Raw genomic sequence first — 21,044 nt, 5'->3', positions numbered from 1 at the left:
CAGAGTGTGGCGATGGAGACAGCAGCAATGGGAGGCCGTACAGGGACCCATGAGAGACTCTGGACCTGGCAGCAGCATGAGGAGGCGGTATATAGGGGCCCATGGCAGATTAGGGGCCTGGCAGCAGCTATGGGAGGCCCGTAATCTGCCAGCACCCTATGTCAAAAAATTCAACACACCAGCAGTGTGTGAGGAGACCTGAAAGTGGCACATGGCAGAGTGTGTCGATGGAGACAGCAGCAATGGGAGGCCGTACAGGGACCCATGAGAGACTCTGGACCTGGCAGCAGCATGAGGAGGCGGTATATAGGGGCCCATGGCAGATTAGGGGCCTGGCAGCAGCTATGGGAGGCCCGTAATCTGCCAGCACCCTATGTCAAAAAATTCAACACACCAGCAGTGTGAAGAGACCTGAAAGTGGCACATGGCAGAGTGTGGCGAAGGAGACAGCAGCAATGGGAGGCCGTACAGGGACCCATGAGAGACTCTGGACCTGGCAGCAGCATGAGGAGGCGGTATATAGGGGCCCATGGCAGATTAGGGGCCTGGCAGCAGCTATGGGAGGCCCGTAATCTGCCAGCACCCTATGTCAAAAAATTCAACACACCAGCAGTGTGAAGAGACCTGAAAGTGGCACATGGCAGAGTGTGCCGATGGAGACAGCAGCAATGGGAGGCCGTACAGGGACCCATGAGAGACTCTGGACTTGGCAGCAGCATGAGGAGGCGGTATATAGGGGCCCATGGCAGATTAGGGGCCTGGCAGCAGCTATAGGAGGCCCGTAATCTGCCAGCACCCTATGTCAAAAAATTCAACACACCAGCAGTGTGAGGAGACCTGAAAGTGGCACATGGCAGAGTGTGGCGATGGAGACAGCAGCAATGGGAGGCCGTACAGGGACCCATGAGAGACTCTGGACCTGGCAGCAGCATGAGGAGGCGGTATATAGGGGCCCATGGCAGATTAGGGGCCTGGCAGCAGCTATAGGAGGCCCGTAATCTGCCAGCACCCTATGTCAAAAAATTCAACACACCAGCAGTGTGTGAGGAGACCTGAAAGTGGCACATGGCAGAGTGTGGCGATGGAGACAGCAGCAATGGGAGGCCGTACAGGGACCCATGAGAGACTCTGGACCTGGCAGCAGCATGAGGAGGCGGTATATAGGGGCCCATGGCAGATTAGGGGCCTGGCAGCAGCTATGGGAGGCCCGTAATCTGCCAGCACCCTATGTCAAAAAATTCAACACACCAGCAGTGTGAAGAGACCTGAAAGTGGCACATGGCAGAGTGTGGCGATGGAGACAGCAGCAATGGGAGGCCGTACAGGGACCCATGAGAGACTCTGGACCTGGCAGCAGCATGAGGAGGCGGTATATAGGGGCCCATGGCAGATTAGGGGCCTGGCAGCAGCTATGGGAGGCCCGTAATCTGCCAGCACCCTATGTCAAAAAATTCAACACACCAGCAGTGTGTGAGGAGACCTGAAAGTGGCACATGGCAGAGTGTGTCGATGGAGACAGCAGCAATGGGAGGCCGTACAGGGACCCATGAGAGACTCTGGACCTGGCAGCAGCATGAGGAGGCGGTATATAGGGGCCCATGGCAGATTAGGGGCCTGGCAGCAGCTATGGGAGGCCCGTAATCTGCCAGCACCCTATGTCAAAAAATTCAACACACCAGCAGTGTGAAGAGACCTGAAAGTGGCACATGGCAGAGTGTGGCGATGGAGACAGCAGCAATGGGAGGCCGTACAGGGACCCATGAGAGACTCTGGACCTGGCAGCAGCATGAGAAGGCGGTATATAGGGGCCCATGGCAGATTAGGGGCCTGGCAGCAGCTATGGGAGGCCCGTAATCTGCCAGCACCCTATGTCAAAAAATTCAACACACCAGCAGTGTGAAGAGACCTGAAAGTGGCACATGGCAGAGTGTGGCGATGGAGACAGCAGCAATGGGAGGCCGTACAGGGACCCATGAGAGACTCTGGACTTGGCAGCAGCATGAGGAGGCGGTATATAGGGGCCCATGGCAGATTAGGGGCCTGGCAGCAGCTATAGGAGGCCCGTAATCTGCCAGCACCCTATGTCAAAAAATTCAACACACCAGCAGTGTGAGGAGACCTGAAAGTGGCACATGGTAGAGTGTGGCGATGGAGACAGCAGCAATGGGAGGCCGTACAGGGACCCATGAGAGACTCTGGACCTGGCAGCAGCATGAGGAGGCGGTATATAGGGGCCCATGGCAGATTAGGGGCCTGGCAGCAGCTATAGGAGGCCCGTAATCTGCCAGCACCCTATGTCAAAAAATTCAACACACCAGCAGTGTGTGAGGAGACCTGAAAGTGGCACATGGCAGAGTGTGGCGATGGAGACAGCAGCAATGGGAGGCCGTACAGGGACCCATGAGAGACTCTGGACCTGGCAGCAGCATGAGGAGGCGGTATATAGGGGCCCATGGCAGATTAGGGGCCTGGCAGCAGCTATGGGAGGCCCGTAATCTGCCAGCACCCTATGTCAAAAAATTCAACACACCAGCAGTGTGAAGAGACCTGAAAGTGGCACATGGCAGAGTGTGGCGATGGAGACAGCAGCAATGGGAGGCCGTACAGGGACCCATGAGAGACTCTGGACCTGGCAGCAGCATGAGGAGGCGGTATATAGGGGCCCATGGCAGATTAGGGGCCTGGCAGCAGCTATGGGAGGCCCGTAATCTGCCAGCACCCTATGTCAAAAAATTCAACACACCAGCAGTGTGTGAGGAGACCTGAAAGTGGCACATGGCAGAGTGTGGCGATGGAGACAGCAGCAATGGGAGGCCGTACAGGGACCCATGAGAGACTCTGGACCTGGCAGCAGCATGAGGAGGCGGTATAGGGGCCCATGGCAGATTAGGGGCCTGGCAGCAGCTATGGGAGGCCCGTAATCTGCCAGCACCCTATGTCAAAAAATTCAACACACCAGCAGTGTGAAGAGACCTGAAAGTGGCACATGGCAGAGTGTGGCGATGGAGACAGCAGCAATGGGAGGCCGTACAGGGACCCATGAGAGACTCTGGACCTGGCAGCAGCATGAGGAGGCGGTATATAGGGGCCCATGGCAGATTAGGGGCCTGGCAGCAGCTATGGGAGGCCCGTAATCTGCCAGCACCCTATGTCAAAAAATTCAACACACCAGCAGTGTGTGAGGAGACCTGAAAGTGGCACATGGCAGAGTGTGGCGATGGAGACAGCAGCAATGGGAGGCCGTACAGGGACCCATGAGAGACTCTGGACCTGGCAGCAGCATGAGGAGGCGGTATATAGGGGCCCATGGCAGATTAGGGGCCTGGCAGCAGCTATGGGAGGCCCGTAATCTGCCAGCACCCTATGTCAAAAAATTCAACACACCAGCAGTGTGTGAGGAGACCTGAAAGTGGCACATGGCAGAGTGTGGCGATGGAGACAGCAGCAATGGGAGGCCGTACAGGGACCCATGAGAGACTCTGGACCTGGCAGCAGCATGAGGAGGCGGTATATAGGGGCCCATGGCAGATTAGGGGCCTGGCAGCAGCTATGGGAGGCCCGTAATCTGCCAGCACCCTATGTCAAAAAATTCAACACACCAGCAGTGTGAGGAGACCTGAAAGTGGCACATGGCAGGGGCATGATTCATGGCGGATTTAGTCAGTTGTGTCAGGAACTGGTGGTTTGAAATCCAGACTAATCCACGCCTGATTCATTTTCACAAACGTGAGTCTCTCCACACTTTGGGTGGACAGTCGTGTCCTCCGCGGAGTTACAATACCTCCTGCCGCACTAAACACGCGCTCCGATGCCACGCTACTGGCCGGGCATGACAGCCTTTCAAGGGCAAATTTAGCTAGTTGGGGCCAAAGGTCAAGTTTCGTTGCCCAGTAGTCAAGGGGATTGTCTACCTCGGTTGGCAGGGTGCTGTCCAAGTAGGCCCAAGCCTGTTGTTTGAGGTCCTGCTCCAGGTCCACCTGATGCTGCTGCTGCTGCTGCTGGTTAGTAGTTTCCTCACTGCGCTAGTGAAGAAAGCTACTCATCATCGACTGCAGACTGAGGCAGCCGCTGCTGGTGGAGCTGCCACTGCTCCTACCACCCCACCCCTCCCCTGCTGCCATGGCAGCGGAACGCGAGCGCACAGGGCCCACAGTGTCTGAGGATGGACGTTGACGCACAAAGGCAGAGACCAACTGACTACATAGGTGGTTTTTATAGTACGTTATTTTGGCCTCCCTCTCAGCAGGTGTGAAAAAGGCCACCATTTTTGAACGGTAGCGAGGGTCCAACAAGGTGGACATCCAAAAGTCATCCTTCTGTCTGATGGTTATTATTCGGCTGTCGCTACGCAAGCAACCGAGCATGCTATGGGCCATTTGTGCCAAGGAATGCGAGGGACTCCCTGCCTCCATCTCCACAGCATACTGCCACGGTGCGTCTGGGTCCTCTGTCTCCTCCTCCTCCTCCTCTACCAGATGCTCCTGCTCCTCCACTCCTGTCCGCTGAGTGGAAAAACCACCCATTTCACTCAATAATTCCTGAGCACAAATGTCCTCCTCTACCTCCTCCTCTTCTTCCTGTCCTGCCCCCACAGGGGTCATGTGGCGTTGAGATCTGTGCGCCACGTCTACCGCACCCTGACCAGCCATTGTTAACAGCATTTGTTCCAGGACGTGCAACAGAGGAATGACGTCGTTCATCCCATAGTCCTGCCGACTCACGAATAGCGTGGCCTCCTCAAAGGGCCTGAGCAAGCGGCAGGTGTCACGCATGAGCTGCCAATGGCTGACATCAAAGTTACACAGGGGAGTACCTTTATCCGCTTCTAACATCAGGAAATCGGTGATGGCCTTTCGCTGTTCGTAAAGGCGGTCTAACATGTGTAGGGTTGAATTCCACCTTGTTGCAACGTCGCAGATCAGGCGATGCTGTGCAATTCCGTTCTGCCGCTGCAGCTCAAGGAGGGTGTGCTTTGCGGTGTAGGAATGGCTGAAATGCATGCAAAGTTTACGTGACATTTTAAGGATGTCTTGCAGTGGGATGGTGGATTTTAGGAACCGCTTGACAACCAGATTGAACACGTGAGCCATGCATGGCGCATGGCACAACCTTTCTTGATGCAGAGCAGACACCATGTTCTTTCCGTTGTCGGTCAACATGGTTCCGATTTTCAGTTTGCGCGGAGACAGCCATCTGTCGATTTTTCTGTTCATTACACTGAGAAGTTCCTCCCCTGTGTGACTACGTTCGCTAAGGCATACCAGGTGCAGCACAGCGTGACATCGTTGCGCCCTGCACATGTGATATGCCGGTCGGGTAATGGGACTTGGCACGGGGGTGGCGGCTGAGGACACGGCGGAAGAAGAGGTAGTAGAGGCGGACATCTTTTGTGGACCAAGGACGTGCAAACGTGGAGGCAAAAGCGGCGTGACCTGTCCAAGTTGCTGGTGCGGCTGTGACGGCACCACGTTCACCCAGTGGGCCGTAAATGACATGTACTGTCCCTGACCGTAGTTACAGCTCCACACGTCGGCGCTGCCGTGCACTTTGGCAGAGACCGACATGCTCAAAGACTGGCCCACCATCTCTTCTACATGTGAATGCAGGGCTGGCACTGCCTTTTTGGCGAAGAAATGCCGGCTTGGCACTCTCCACCGCGGCGCGGCACAAGCCATCATTTCTCGGAAAGGTGCTGAGTCCACCACTTGGAAAGGGAGGGACTGCAGCACCAGCAACTTGGACAGGAGGACGTTCAGCTTTTGCACCGTCGGGTGCGTGCTCGCAAACTGTTGTCTCTTGGAAACGGATTCCAAGAAAGACTGCTGACGGAATCCGTGAAGAGGAGTAGCAGGAGAAGGAGCATCTGAACGAGCAGAAGATGCCAACGAGCGACAACTCCCCTCAGCAGAGGTGTTGGAGCCTTGACTGGCTGATGGAGGGCGATTGACGTCGGGTGACGGAGCAAGTAACGGAGCGGGTGATGGAGCGGGGGCTGGGGCAGGCAGAACAGCCGTATCTTTATCACGGTTTTCCCAGGCCACCAAATGGCGACGCTGCATATGCTAAAGCAACGCTGTAGTCCCAACATGGGCCCCCTGGCCACGCTTGACTTTCTGGCCACATAGTCGACATACGGCTACGTTTACTTCCTCGGGCGGCTTGACGAAAAATTGCCACACCGCCGCGTAGGAAACTTTGCCCCCGCTACTCCTCACTGGCTGACTGCTACTTCCTCCGTGCACACCGGCACCACTACTGGCCGTGGTGGTAGGCTGCAGTGGAGCTGGTGCTCTACTCCGTGGCCGTTTGCCTCCACTGACACTGCTGCGACCCTGCTGCCTCCTGGGCAACCCACCGACTGTTTTGCTCGCTGCCAAGCTGGCACCCTCTTCTCCTGATGATGCGGAAGCAATAGCCTGATGACGACGAGGCTGCCAAGTGCGATCAACCTCCTCATCATCAAGTAGGGTCTCCGCCTCACTACTAGCCCCCTCGGCTGCGTCTGGGTCAGGAGACAGACCTGTCTCTAGACCGGCTACCGAGCCACTCTCCTCGCCAGTACTTCTTCGCCTGGCTGCTGAAAAGGCGGATGTCTCCCCACGTTCCTGACCGCCCTCTGTTAGCTCTTCCTCACTGTACAGTGGGGCTGAGCCCACAGCATGCGATACTTCGCTTGGTGAGGGAACACCAAAGGACAGGGGCGGGTAGAGGACACAGGATTTCAGTGGGCTTGGTCCCGGGCCATGCCAACTAACGGTTGTGTCTGAGGTACCCACCGACCGTTGGCTGTAGGTGTCAGAGGTGACCTGGGAAGAGGAAGACGACCGAGCCAACCAATCGATGACGGCAGGGTTGTCGGTGGAGACACGACCGCTGGATGACACCGGGAGCACTGGCCTCTGGCTGCGAATAGTGCTGCCTCGACCCCTTCCTCTGCTGCCACGTCTGCTCGCTCCTAAAACATTGCCTCCTCTGCCACTCCTCTGCATGTTGTCTGACATACTCTTTAATTCAACGATTCTGTGTCCCTGAGTAACAATTCTGTGTCCCTGAGTAACAATTCTGTGTCTGTCCCTGAGTAACAATTCTGTGGCCCTGAGTAACAATTCTGTGTCCCTGAGTAACAATTCTGTGTCTGTCCCTGAGTAACAATTCTGTGGCCCTGAGTAACAATTCTGTGGCCCTGAGTAACAATTCTGTGTCTGTCCCTGAGTAACAATTCTGTGGCCCTGAGTAACAATTCTGTGTCCCTGAGTAACAATTCTGTGTCTGTCCCTGAGTAACAATTCTGTGGCCCTGAGTAACGGTTCTGTGGCCCTCAGTAACAATTCTGTGTCTGTCCCTGAGTAACGGTTCTGTGGCCCTAAGTAACGGTTCTGTGGCCCTCAGTAACAATTCTGTGTCCCTGAGTAACAATTCTGTGGCCCTAAGTAACGGTTCTGTGGCCCTCAGTAACAATTCTGTGTCCCTCAGTAACAATTCTGTGTCTGTCCCTGAGTAACAATTCTGTGTCCCTCAGTAACAATTCTGTGTCTGTCCCTGAGTAACAATTCTGTGGCCCTAAGTAACTTTTCTGTGGCCCTCAGTAACAATTCTGTGTCCCTGAGTAACAATTCTGTGGCCCTAAGTAACGGTTCTGTGGCCCTCAGTAACAATTCTGTGTCCCTCAGTAACAATTCTGTGTCTGTCCCTGAGTAACAATTCTGTGGCCCTAAGTAACGGTTCTGTGGCCCTCAGTAACAATTCTGTGTCCCTCAGTAACAATTCTGTGTCTGTCCCTGAGTAACAATTCTGTGGCCCTAAGTAACAGTTCTGTGGCCCTCAGTAACAATTCTGTGTCCCTGAGTAACGTTTCTGTGGCCCTAAGTAACGGTTCTGTGGCCCTCAGTAACAATTCTGTGGCCCTCAGTAACAATTCTGTGGCCCTCAGTAACAATTCTGTGTCTGTCCCTGAGTAACAATTCTGTGGCCCTAAGTAACGGTTCTGTGGCCCTCAGTAACAATTCTGTGTCCCTGAGTAACAATTCTGTGGCCCTAAGTAACGGTTCTGTGGCCCTCAGTAACAATTCTGTGGCCCTCAGTAACAATTCTGTGGCCCTAAGTAACGGTTCTGTGGCCCTCAGTAACAATTCTGTGTCCCTGAGTAACAATTCTGTGGCCCTAAGTAACAGTTCTGTGGCCCTCAGTAACAATTCTGTGTCCTTCAGTAACAATTCTGTGTCTGTCCCTGAGTAACAATTCTGTGTCTGTCCCTGAGTAACAATTCTGTGGCCCTGAGTAACAATTCTGTGTCCCTCAGTAACAATTCTGTGTCTGTCCCTGAGTAACAATTCTGTGGCCCTAAGTAACGGTTCTGTGGCCCTCAGTAACAATTCTGTGTCCCTGAGTAACAATTCTGTGGCCCTAAGTAACGGTTCTGTGGCCCTCAGTAACAATTCTGTGTCCCTCAGTAACAATTCTGTGTCTGTCCCTGAGTAACAATTCTGTGGCCCTAAGTAACGGTTCTGTGGCCCTCAGTAACAATTCTGTGTCCCTGAGTAACGTTTCTGTGGCCCTAAGTAACGGTTCTGTGGCCCTCAGTAACAATTCTGTGGCCCTCAGTAACAATTCTGTGTCCCTCAGTAACAATTCTGTGTCTGTCCCTGAGTAACAATTCTGTGGCCCTAAGTAACAGTTCTGTGGCCCTCAGTAACAATTCTGTGTCCCTGAGTAACGTTTCTGTGGCCCTAAGTAACGGTTCTGTGGCCCTCAGTAACAATTCTGTGGCCCTCAGTAACAATTCTGTGGCCCTCAGTAACAATTCTGTGTCTGTCCCTGAGTAACAATTCTGTGGCCCTAAGTAACGGTTCTGTGGCCCTCAGTAACAATTCTGTGTCCCTGAGTAACAATTCTGTGGCCCTAAGTAACGGTTCTGTGGCCCTCAGTAACAATTCTGTGGCCCTCAATAACAATTCTGTGGCCCTAAGTAACGGTTCTGTGGCCCTAAGTAACAATTCTGTGTCCCTCAGTAACAATTCTGTGTCTGTCCCTGAGTAACAATTCTGTGGCCCTAACTAACGTTTCTGTGGCCCTAAGTAACAGTTCTGTGGCCCTCAGTAACAATTCTGTGTCCCTGAGTAACGTTTCTGTGGCCCTAAGTAACGGTTCTTTGGCCCTCAGTAACAATTCTGTGGCCCTCAGTAACAATTCTGTGTCTGTCCCTGAGTAACAATTCTGTGGCCCTAAGTAACGGTTCTGTGGCCCTCAGTAACAATTCTGTGTCCCTGAGTAACGTTTCTGTGGCCCTAAGTAACGGTTCTGTAGCCCTCAGTAACAATTCTGTGGCCCTCAGTAACAATTCTGTGTCTGTCCCTGAGTAACAATTCTGTGGCCCTAAGTAACGGTTCTGTGGCCCTCAGTAACAATTCTGTGTCCCTGAGTAACAATTCTGTGGCCCTAAGTAACGGTTCTGTGGCCCTCAGTAACAATTCTGTGGCCCTCAGTAACAATTCTGTGTCTGTCCCTGAGTAACAATTCTGTGGCCCTAAGTATCGGTTCTGTGGCCCTCAGTAACAATTCTGTGTCCCTGAGTAACAATTCTGTGGCCCTAAGTAACGGTTCTGTGGCCCTCAGTAACAATTCTGTGTCCCTCAGTAACAATTCTGTGTCTGTCCCTGAGTAACAATTCTGTGGCCCTAAGTAACAGTTCTGTGGCCCTCAGTAACAATTCTGTGTCCCTGAGTAATGTTTCTGTGGCCCTAAGTAACGGTTCTGTGGCCCTCAGTAACAATTCTGTGGCCCTCAGTAACAATTCTGTGTCTGTCCCTGAGTAACAATTCTGTGGCCCTAACTAACGTTTCTGTGGCCCTAAGTAACAGTTCTGTGGCCCTCAGTAACAATTTTGTGTCCCTGAGTAACGTTTCTGTGGCCCTAAGTAACGGTTCTGTGGCCCTCAGTAACAATTCTGTGGCCCTCAGTAACAATTCTGTGTCTGTCCCTGAGTAACAATTCTGTGGCCCTAAGTAACGGTTCTGTGGCCCTCAGTAACAATTCTGTTTCCCTGAGTAACGTTTCTGTGGCCCTAAGTAACGGTTCTATGGCCCTCAGTAACAATTCTGTGGCCCTCAGTAACAATTCTGTGTCTGTCCCTGAGTAACAATTCTGTGGCCCTAAGTAACGGTTCTGTGGCCCTCAGTAACAATTCTGTGTCCCTGAGTAACAATTCTGTGGCCCTAAGTAACGGTTCTGTGGCCCTCAGTAACAATTCTGTGGCCCTCAGTAACAATTCTGTGTCTGTCCCTGAGTAACAATTCTGTGGCCCTAACTAACGTTTCTGTGTCCCTAAGTAACGATTCTGTGGCCCTCAGTAACAATTCTGTGTCCCTGAGTAATGTTTCTCTGTCCCTAAGTAACGTTTCTCTGTCCCTAAGTAACGTTTCTCTGTCCCTAAGTAACGATTCTGTGGCCCTCAGTAACAATTCTGTGTCCCTGAGTAATGTTTCTCTGTCCCTAAGTAACGTTTCTCTGTCCCTAAGTAACGTTTCTTTGTCCCTAAGTAACGTTTCTGTGGCCCTAACTCTGTCCCTAATACAGAGCGGTCTGCCTCTCTTGAATGACTGGAGGCAAATGGAGAATTCTAAAATGGCCGCCATTTATAGCTCGACCATTACACAGTGCTGGCTGGCTGCTGATTGGCTAATGCGATCACATGTCATTAATGAATGCATTATGGGTCAGCGCGCCTTGTCTGCGCGTCTTCCCAGACATCCCCACTCCGTCGCCGCACATGTCGCCGCCATTTTAGGAAAAATTTCGATTCGCGCATCCGAAGTATGATATTTTTCGGATTCGGCGCGAATCGAAAATTTTCCAATATTCGAAACGAATTCCACTTCGCCTACTTCGATTCGCTCATCTCTACTTATAAATTGACAACTTTGTGTAAAAAAAATACATTTCCATTTTCTTTGCACATTTTTCAAAAATTTGTGGCAAAAAAATGGTATTTTCAAAAGACTCTTAGAAAATATGTTAGGGTGTTTTATTTCCAAAATTTTCTGTCAAGGACTGACAGGGGTAAAGAGGCTAAGGCCTCCTCTTTTAGATTCATTGGTTCATACTTTTTTGTCACTGCCACCGTTGCTTCCGCATCTTCTTGCTGTCACGCAACTGCATCCACCACAGTGTCATGGAAGAAGATAGTGGGTTGTGTCCTGATTTGCTATTATGGGGCTCTCCTGACTGGGCTGCATGTCAATCTCACTATGAACTGGTCTCTTAGCAGATAATCTAATGCAGTAATATTGGCACAGTCACACACACCCCTCTTTTCCAAGCACTCGCAGAGGTTTTGCAGTGCTACTACAAAATGAATGAGACTCTTATTCACCTGCTGTCTCTGGACAAAGAATCTTTTCCTCAACTCTGGGGCTATTGCATGCTCTCAAAACAGGCCCTTCAAATGTGACACAACCTGTTCCAGTGTGGCCTGTTCCTCCTCCAGCAATGCCATCACCGCTTGGCAGGCATCATCCTCTAAGGTGTTAATAGTCAGCTCCACAATCAGCTGCGCAGGAACCTGATATAGCCACACAACACTTTCTAGTCTTTCCTTCCACTCAGCCAGGGGAATAATTTAGCCATTACACTTAAGTACTAGAGCCAACGCCGATCCTAATAGTGCCATGATGGACCCTGCTCCTTCTGCAAGAAGGGACATATCCTGTCAACTGCTGCCAAGTGTGGGTGGGTAAAGCATAGTGCGGTGACAGTAATCACACTAGGTCTAGTTGCAGATACCAACACTTGTATTGTAGAAATGGCTCAAATCACAAACATCCCAGTGGGAAGGCACCCGGTTGGGAACACTAACAGTTCTGTGTGGCAATGCAAAGCAGAGTGGACCCTGATGCGCTGACAGCGTCTTTCTCAGATAGTGGAATGTGGCCTGGTGAGTCTGTGTCCAACTGGGAGGATTCCTGGAGAGGCTATCGTGTCCCTGTCCTATCCCTACTCATCTGGAACCTTTCCCTGCCACTATTCGCTTTCCCTGACAAGTGGGTAATCTGTACCTACACTGTCCATTCACAAAATGCTCACCAAACTCAGGAACCAGAGTCTTAAATAGACTCTGCCTGACCCAAGATGGCCACCAGAGTCACATGGGGCAGTGATATTGAATCATATTGCTTCCCAGTGACCAAGAAAACAATAAAGGAGTAAGTTCCTCTTGACTTCCTCTTCCTCTGCAATGCCGCTGCAGTTTGAGTGTCACCTGCAGTGCAGAATTAACACTGCATCTGCCTACAGGTCTGATCTGATCTGGTCCACTAAAAAAAACCAGAAGGGGATCTGTCCTTCCCAGCTAACTCTTTATCCCAAAATAAAAAAAAAACTGTTTGCAGCAACTGCTTATAAAGGTCTTACATAATTGAATAACTGCTGACCATTGTATGCACTCCTGTCAGTGATAATGGTAAGTGATTGGTCTCAAACATCTATCTGCTATTTTGTCTGGAGAGCTTAGATGAAAAACAACAGACTTATTAACCTGATCACCCAGTGAAAAAAAAGGAAAAAAATTAACGCAGCCACCACATTTAAGAATTGGTGAGCTGCAGTTTATTACATTTTTGGTTTTGGATTTAATACCGCATTAATCCACAAGTGTGTACATAGAAATGAATCTGTGTGACACAGCAGTTGGTGCTGTAAATCTGCAAACACCAAAAATTCATACTAAAAATAAAGTGCTATCAGTGCTAAACCAGTTAATACTGGACAATGAGTGGTTATATTTATAGTGCTAAACGCTGATTGATATAAGATTTTGGTTACTTTTATAGCAGACAGTCACTGATTTTGAATTTTATTTTTGACATGAATTTTTCATATTTGCAGATTAGATAGACTTATAGCACCAAGCGCTGTGTCACACAGATCCATTATAGTGTATCGAAAGTATTTTTTGATATTCACACATTAGCTGTCAATTTTTTTTCAATGCGTAGTATTTTATTTTATTGCAGACTTCTCATATACATTTGGTGCGTGTACAAGTGTAATCAGTGTACAAAACAGCTTCATGTGTAAGTCTCTACATTTTTAAGCTAGCCATACATGGGTCGAATTTTTAAATCATTTTCTTTCAAAAATCTTTTCCAAGAATTTTTATTTGAATTTCGCTCCGTTAGGGGCCACAGCAACCGCCGATTTTTGAGCGACCGTTGAATTTCAGTGATCGGGCATGTTGGAAATTTTTTAAAAAATGAACGAATTTCTAATCAATGATAAGATAAACGTACAAGAAATGTATCAAAAAAAAGAAATGAGCATGAGCTGTGACCTAGAAAGAAAAGAAAATTCTTGGCCACAAAAATTATTTTCTGTAGCAACATGAGGTGAAATTAAAGGCTTGGTTGGTTGAACTTTGCAATCAATGGTGGCACCATGGGATTACAAAATGCACAAAATTTCCGGTTTTCGAAAGAAAATTTGTTTGGAATTCCACTCATGTATGGCCTGCATTAAGAAAAGCTCTCTTTAGTGACAGAGGCTATTTACATTAACAAGAAAGTTTGCGATGTGCAGCCCAGAGTGCAATGATTCATTTTTATATTACTAACTGCTTTGCTGGAGTGCAATGAGTCAGACCGGTACCAGAGAATTTTGCTGTGGAGTGCACAATGAAGTACTATACATTTTTTGTGGAAATAAAAGTCATGTTGTCTCATCAACCCCTGGTATTAATAATCCATTGTTACCTGAACGTTCACCAGCTGCTGGAAAACTACTGCAGAGTAGCAGCCGTTTACTGGTGGGGACCAAGTCCCATCTTCGCATTTGTAATCTATTGTGCCCAGCCATGCTGAATTAAGCATTTGACATGTCACTTTATATGTATAATCATTGGGAGTTGTAGGAAGTTGTAGGTTAGTGTCTTCCTTGCAGTTTCCTGATTGTGCTGGGGATTACAGAAATGTAAATGAGTTCATTATAGATCAGATAATACTTCATACCATAATATAGAGCCAATGCACTCCCCATTTATTGAACCAAGTAAGTCTAACCTGCTGCTAATTGTGTGGAAAGCACTCAAGACAAAGACAAAACCCCAAAACAAGCAACTCTTTTTCTTTGTACACAACCTGATGATTGGATGTGCCTTGCAATAGATTTTTTTTATTTTAAAGATCTTCTGTCTTGATCTGGGCAAAGCAGTAATACAGATTATGCCATAAAGGTATGGATGTGACCATGCACCTATGTCCACCAATATGTCTGATCCTGGGTCATAGATACGTGAGGTGGTGCCCCAGAGTAGAGCTATTATTCCGTGCCCCCCCCCCCCTCCCAGTTTCTAACCACAGCTAAAAGGTCATTCTTCTAATGATACAGTATCATAGTAATTGTATGCAAATTTTAAAACTCTATGGATTATTAATTGAATTAAAATATAACTAAAGGCTCCTGTGTGGTAGTCAAAATAAGTCTCAGATCCTTTAATACATATTTCAAGAGGCACAAACAATTAAAAAAAAATTTTTACTTTCATTGAGTTAGCCAAATATTCCTACATTTGTGTCTCATAAACCCCCCCTTCCAGACACTGCAGCTCACAGTGGGAGTTACAGAGACAGCTGTGTTAATGGAGAAAACAGTAGGCAGGACTGGGTGTGGCCAGAATCCGAGTGACAAGCTACAGGCTGTAAATCAGTAGATGCTCAGCTTCTCTTTGGAGTTTATCCCCACATAATTTTTTCACCACAAGATGTCCTCAGCCTTCCAGGTCAAATGTCACCCAATGTCAATTAGTCCATAAGACTAAGAACATACAGTGAGTGTAGGATGTCAGGGTCTACCCACTGAGGGAGTGTGCCATAGTGCCCTGCATAAATTGTGTAATGATGCTCTACTGAAAACAATCCAGCCCAGAAAAGAGACAAAGACGAAGAGGACTCTGTGGTGTCATATGCCTGTCCCAACATTTTTAGTAAAAGATGAGTGCAAGAAAAAGCATACATACTACCTGGGGGAGTGGTGGAAGCACTGAAAATTATGTAACCCCCAAAACATTGCATATTTTCTGAAAACTGAGAGACTATAGAATTAAATTATGCCAATTGTATGTTTTATGTTGCTCTATGTTAGAGCAACTGTTGATCAAACTCTATTCTATGGCCCTAGCCCTGGGGTCACCGCTATCCACTGTCACTTGTAAACACAGAAGCCCAGCTTCTGTGTTTACAAGTGATAATGCACCTATCCCAGCAGCTCTTACAAAACCCACTCTTCCTCTGCACTTAGAGCCTGGGTGACGTGTTTATGGGCAGGATGGGGTGCAGCGGTGTTGTGCTGCAGGCTATTGCCCGGATGTCAACTACCCGCTGGATGATCTAGCTGGCCAGAGCTGCAGATGGATGTGCAAACAGTGCACTGTGTTGAAGTGTAAGACATAGCAGTGGAAGGTACTAGAGAAGGGTCGGCTGCTGACAGTTTTTTTTTTTTTTTTGGTAGAGGTAAGCAGATGAGGGCAGTGGAGGGGAGAAGTGTGCACAGGTGGGGGTGTGAAGATGCAGAGGTCAGAGCTGAGCAGGAGTGTTTTCATATATACTAAGTGGAAGGGGGATACAGAGGTATCTGTGGAAGAATACAGAATGGAGGGTGTTGCAGAGAAAAAAGGTACAAAAGTTAGCTGTGGACAGAGATTAGCTATGGTGGGAGGTGCGCAGCTTGTGGAGTTGTGGAATGGGTGCAGAGGTGAGCTGTGGAAGGGGGAAAGTGTGCAGAGGTTAGTTGCAGTCAGACGGTGCAAAAGTGAACTGCGGCAGGAGGTATAGAGGTGAGTTGTGGACGGTGGATGCAAAGATGAATTGTGGTTTGGGGATGCAGAGGTAAGTTTTGGATGGGGTGCAGAGGTAGGCTCCAGATAAGGGGGTGTAGAGATGAGCTGCGAATGAAGGGGTACAGAAGTGAGCTCTTGACATGGGGTGCAGAGGTAAGCTGCAGACGGGACTGCAGAAATGGATTGCAGATAGGGGGATGCAGAGGTGGGGTGTGGATGAAGGGGTTTAGAGGTGAGTAGTGGACAGGGTATGCAAAGGTGAATAATGGGTGTTACTTTTTAGGGGGAAAAATTTTTGACTAGACAAGATTTTCACTGTGTACTGGAGGGAAGGGAGATTTGGGAAGAATTTGGGGAGTGTCATTTATGGATGTAAGCTGGACGGCAAGATATACATTCCTGAACCCTGCACTCTATGGGGTTGATAAAGGTAAACAGACTGTGCACATTGCAAATGCAGTTGCGGAGGAGCTTAGTAAATGAGCGAATGTGCTGCTTCCATCTAACTTCCATCGTCCATTCAAAGCAAGCAAAAATGCTGTTTTTTTTTATTTTTCTTGCATGCGATTGGGTTTTTTTGCAAAGTGAAGCTTCACCTCATTTACTCTGGAGCAACTGCACTTAAAAGTCTATGTGTCTTTCGTAAATCAACAGTCTATGTGTTGTGCACTCCCGAACCCTACTACACTGTCAAACACTCCAGCTTTTTTTACAATGCCCCTATAAGACCCCCCCAATGTTAGTGAAATTTGTCCACGCCCACCCTATGACTCGCAACACACCACTTTCCTGCACCTATTCTCTGACAAAAAAGCCCTGGTAAAAAATACACTAAAATTAATTTAATGCACACAAACAAAAAATAATCCTCAGTATTTAAAATATAAAAGACAAGGACAAGTAAATAGATACTAAAAATGGGAAAATATTTCAAACCTCAAAATTGCAATTGTCTGTAAAAAACTGGAAATTTTTCCCAGGGCCAAAGACCAATATTGTAAATGAAAAACAAATTATCTCAAAAAGGCTTCAACAGACTCTCCAGCCATTAGTAAAGACCTTCTAACATCTTTCACTCCTATAGGGCTTAATCATAGGGGCTATATTGTTGTGTGGTTTATTGTCAGGCTTGGTGTGCTCTTGCTCCTGACCCAGCAGCAGTTTTTGAACTGGCTGGTGCATCTGACAGGAGCAAGTTACTGGTGCTATTTTCATTCGGTTCAGGTGAAAAACTGTGATACCCAAACATGACCATAGGTGAACTTTTTAAAGTCTTTGCAGCTGAACATTTTGTTGGTAAGAATACATAATGGTTCAAAATTATTCCTCTCATTTGCAATTATACCAAGTACACTATATTGCCAAAAGTATTGGGACATCCCTCCAAATCATTGGATTCAGGTGTTCCAATCACCTCCATGGCCACAGGTGTATAAAATCAAGCACCTAGGCATGTAGACTGCTACTACAAACATTTGTGAAAGAATGGGTCGCTCTCAGGAACTAATGCAGGCCATAGATGGGTCGAAAATCGGCCGATTTTTCGGCCGAAAATAAAATCAGCCGATTTTCTGATCGTTAGTGGGCTCTTTGTTCGGCCGTTTTTCGGTATTTTGGCCGTTTTTTTTTTTGGTAAAGTTGGAAAAAAATCGGCCGATTTTCGCAGCAATTAGTGGGCAAATCGGCCGATTTTTTACCGATAAAAAATCTGCGCATGAGCAGTGACCTGCAAGAGGAAGACAAAAAGCAGAAAAAGAAGAGGAAGAGGATGAAGAAGAGAATGAAGAAGAGGAAGAAGAAGAGGATGAAGAAGAAGAAGAAGAAGAAGAGGATGAGGATGAAGAAGAAGAAGAGGATGAGGATGAAGAAGAAGAAGGAGAATAAGAAGAGGGTGAGGATGAAGAAGAGGATGAGGATGAAGAAGAAGAATAGGAAGAGGATGAGGATGAAGAAGAAGAGGATGAAGAAGAAGAAGAAGAGGATGAGGATGAAGAAGAAGAAGAAGAAGAGGATGAGGATGAAGAAGAAGAAGAGGATGAGGGTGAAGAGGATGAGGATGAGGATGAAGAAGAAGAAGAAGGAGGAGAAGAAGAAGAGGATGAGGATGAAGAAGAGGATGAGGATGAAGAAGAAGAAGAAGAGGGTGAGGATGATGAAGAAGAAGAGGATGAGGATGAAGAAGAAGAAGAAGAAGAAGAGGGTGAGGATGATGAAGAAGAAGGGGATGAGGATGAGGATGAAGAAGAAGAAGAAGAAGAAGAAGAGGATGAGGATGAAGAAGAAGAAGAAGAGGATGAGGATGAAGAAGAAGAGGATGAGGATGAAGAAGAAGAAGAAGAGGATGAGGATGAAGAAGAAGAAGAACAAGAAGAAGAGGATGAGGATGAAGAAGAAGAAGAAGAAGAAGTAGGATGAAAATAAGAGGAATTCCAGTCCAGCAAAAAGTGTCCCTGCAGAGAGCTCCGCTATTTCTTTGACAGTTCTCTGACAGTTCCTTGACATTTACAGAGGTTGCAACATTGTATCTATTTGTTTCCGAATAAAAACATCTGTATCCTAAATGGAAACAAATAGATACAATGTTGCAACCTCTGTAATTGTCAAGGAACTGTCAGAGAACTGTCAGAAATAGCGGAGCTCTCTGCAAGGACACTTTTGCCGGCTGTAGACGGGATGAAAATTGGCCGATTTTTTTACCATTGATGGTAACGTCGGCCGCTTGAACGACCGATTTTTCGTTTTTTAAAAGAAAAATCTGCCGTTTTTCGACCCATCTATGGCCTGCATAAGTAAGTCCATCCGTGAAATTTCTGTGCTACTAAATATTCCATGGTCAACTGTTAGTGGTATTATAGCAAAGTAGAAGCAACTGGGAACAACAGCAACTCAGCCATGAAGTGGTAGGCCATATCAAATGACAGAGCGGGGTCAGCGCATGCTGAAGTGCACGGTGCGCAGAAGTCACCAACTGTCTGCAGAGTCAATAGCTAAAGACCTCCAAATGCTATGTAGCCTTCAGATTAGCACAACAGTGTGTAGAGAGCTTCATGGAATTGGTTTACATGACTGAGCAGCTGCATCCAAGCCTTACATAACCAAGTGCAATGCCTGTCTGGCAATCCGATGGACATGTCTGGGTTTGGCAGTTGCCAGGAGAACGGTACTTGCCTGACTGCACTGTGCCAAGTGTACAGTTTGGTGAAGGGGGGATTATGGTGTGGGGTTGTTTTTCAGAGGCTGGGCTTGGCCCCTTAGTTCCAGTGAAGGAAACTCTTAAGGTGTCAGCATACCAAGACTTATGGACAATATCATGCTCCCAACTTTGTGGGAACAGTTTGAGGATAGCCCCTTCCTGTTCCTACATGACCGTGCACCAGTGCACAAAGCAAGGTCCATAAAGACATGGATGAGCAAGTTTGGGTTGGAGGAACTTGACTGGCCTGCACAGAGTCCTAACCTCAACTTGATAGAACACATTTGGGATGAATTAGAACAGAGACTGCGGGCCAGGTCTTCTCGTCCGACATCAGTGCTTGACCGCACAAATGTGCTTCTGGAAGAATGGTCAAACATTCCCATAGACACACCTCTAAACTTTGTGGACAGCCTTCCCAGAAGATCTGAAGCTTTTATAGCTGCAAAGGGTTGGCCAACTCAATATTTCACCCTACGTACTAAAACTGGGATGCTATTAAAGCTCATGTGTGTGTAAAGGCAGGCGTCCCAATATTTTTGACAATATAGTGTATGTGTTATACAATTATTAGTGGGGGAGGGTTTAAAAATGTAAACTTTTTATTTTTTATTTTACTCAAATGTATTGCTACCAAAAGAGGGCTGACAAACCACCTATGTCATATCATACTACAAATAATAGGTTCTCTTTAAGGAGACATCAGGTTTCTATCTAGTTTCACACCTGCACTGAGCAGATTGAGTATAAACTGTGCTCAATCTGTTTTTTCCGGGGTAGTGGTTGGACAGCTTTGAACCTGGAAATTCTGAGTTCTTTGCTTTTGGTTTAACATCATTGTGCAGGGGAGATCAGGGAATAGAAATTCTCTGGTCTTCTGCTGCCAGGCCCATATTGGGGGGGGGTTGCCTCCCCTTCTAGATTGTAGTTGCACCCCCAGGTCTCTGAGGGTGCATCCATTGATCCATGAGCCAGTCTGCTGAGGACAATAGAAGAAAAGAGGAAAGGAGGGACTCTGATTGGGACATTGGATGTAAAGGGAAACTGTGATGGGGACAATTGATATAAGGGGCACTCTGATGGGAGCAATTGATGTAAAGGGAAACTATGATGGGGCAGTTGATATAAGGGGGCACTCTGATGTGGACAGTTTATGTAAGGGATCACTCTGATGAGGCAATTGATGTACGGGGGCACTCTGATGTGGACAATTTATGTAAGAGGTCACTGAGATGGGGCAATTGATGTATAACTCAGTGTGCAAAAGAAACTGTATACCAGCATGGTGCTTTGCGCTGCTGTACAGCAACATGCAATTCTGCTTTTTAGCACAGCTTACTAAATTGCAGCTCTGGGGTGCATTGCATTGCGAACTGGACACATAGATTGTTTTCTATGTGTCCTAGGAAGACCTGCATTTATCCAGTGTGTTAAAATGCAGGTCCCACAATAGGGAGTTAATATACTATAGGCAAATAGACTGTGCACTTTTGCAAGTGCAGTTGCTCCAGAGATCTTAGAAAATGAGGTAAAAGTTCACTTTATTAAGAATACGCAATCACATGCAAGGAAAATTTAAAAAAAGCAGCATTTTTGTTTGCACGTGATTGGATGATGGAAGTCAGCAGAGCTCCCATTCATTTACTAATATAGCACTACCCCCTTAGGAGTCACTAAGTTATTTTCGGGCTCCCTGTCATTTTTGACCCCACTCTGCAAACTCAACTCCTGCTGACACCACTGTACACTTCTGGCCATGGAAAACCCTCTGATTGTGTCAGGAATGGACTCGCCAATGGTGGTGGGACTCACCTGCCTTGTGGGCTGCAGTACCAAGGCTGGCCAGCGCGTGCTCTCAGCAGCCAGAATCTCACTCCTGCAATCAGGCCATCACCTGAGGCTGATTGGAGGAGGTGTATTTAAGCAGGACCAGGCCTAAGATCAGGGCCTTGGTGTATGTTTCCCATGAGCCCCTGTACCTGCAGCCTGTCTGCTTCCTGCCTGATCCTGATCCTGGTTTGATCCTGA

At 47.9% G+C, this 21,044-nt stretch overlaps 1 protein-coding gene across 1 annotated transcript in view; it reads right to left on the bottom strand.

Annotated features, from left to right (window-relative positions):
* Nucleotides 1–21,044, bottom strand: part of LOC149447648 (adhesion G protein-coupled receptor F5-like) — a 123,498-nt gene that overhangs the window by 33,409 nt on the left and 69,045 nt on the right. The window contains exon 11 of the mRNA XM_089652273.1: nucleotides 13,743–13,942. Coding sequence (XP_089508399.1) covers nucleotides 13,743–13,942 — 200 coding nt within the window. The remainder of the gene's footprint in view (nucleotides 1–13,742; nucleotides 13,943–21,044) is intronic.

The sequence above is a fragment of the Staurois parvus genome, unplaced genomic scaffold (assembly GCF_062004578.1).
Source record: "Staurois parvus isolate SC_StPar_1 unplaced genomic scaffold, SC_StPar_1.0 ptg000678l, whole genome shotgun sequence".
Classification (NCBI taxonomy): domain Eukaryota; kingdom Metazoa; phylum Chordata; class Amphibia; order Anura; family Ranidae; genus Staurois; species Staurois parvus.
This window is presented reverse-complemented; position numbering and strand designations above follow the sequence as displayed.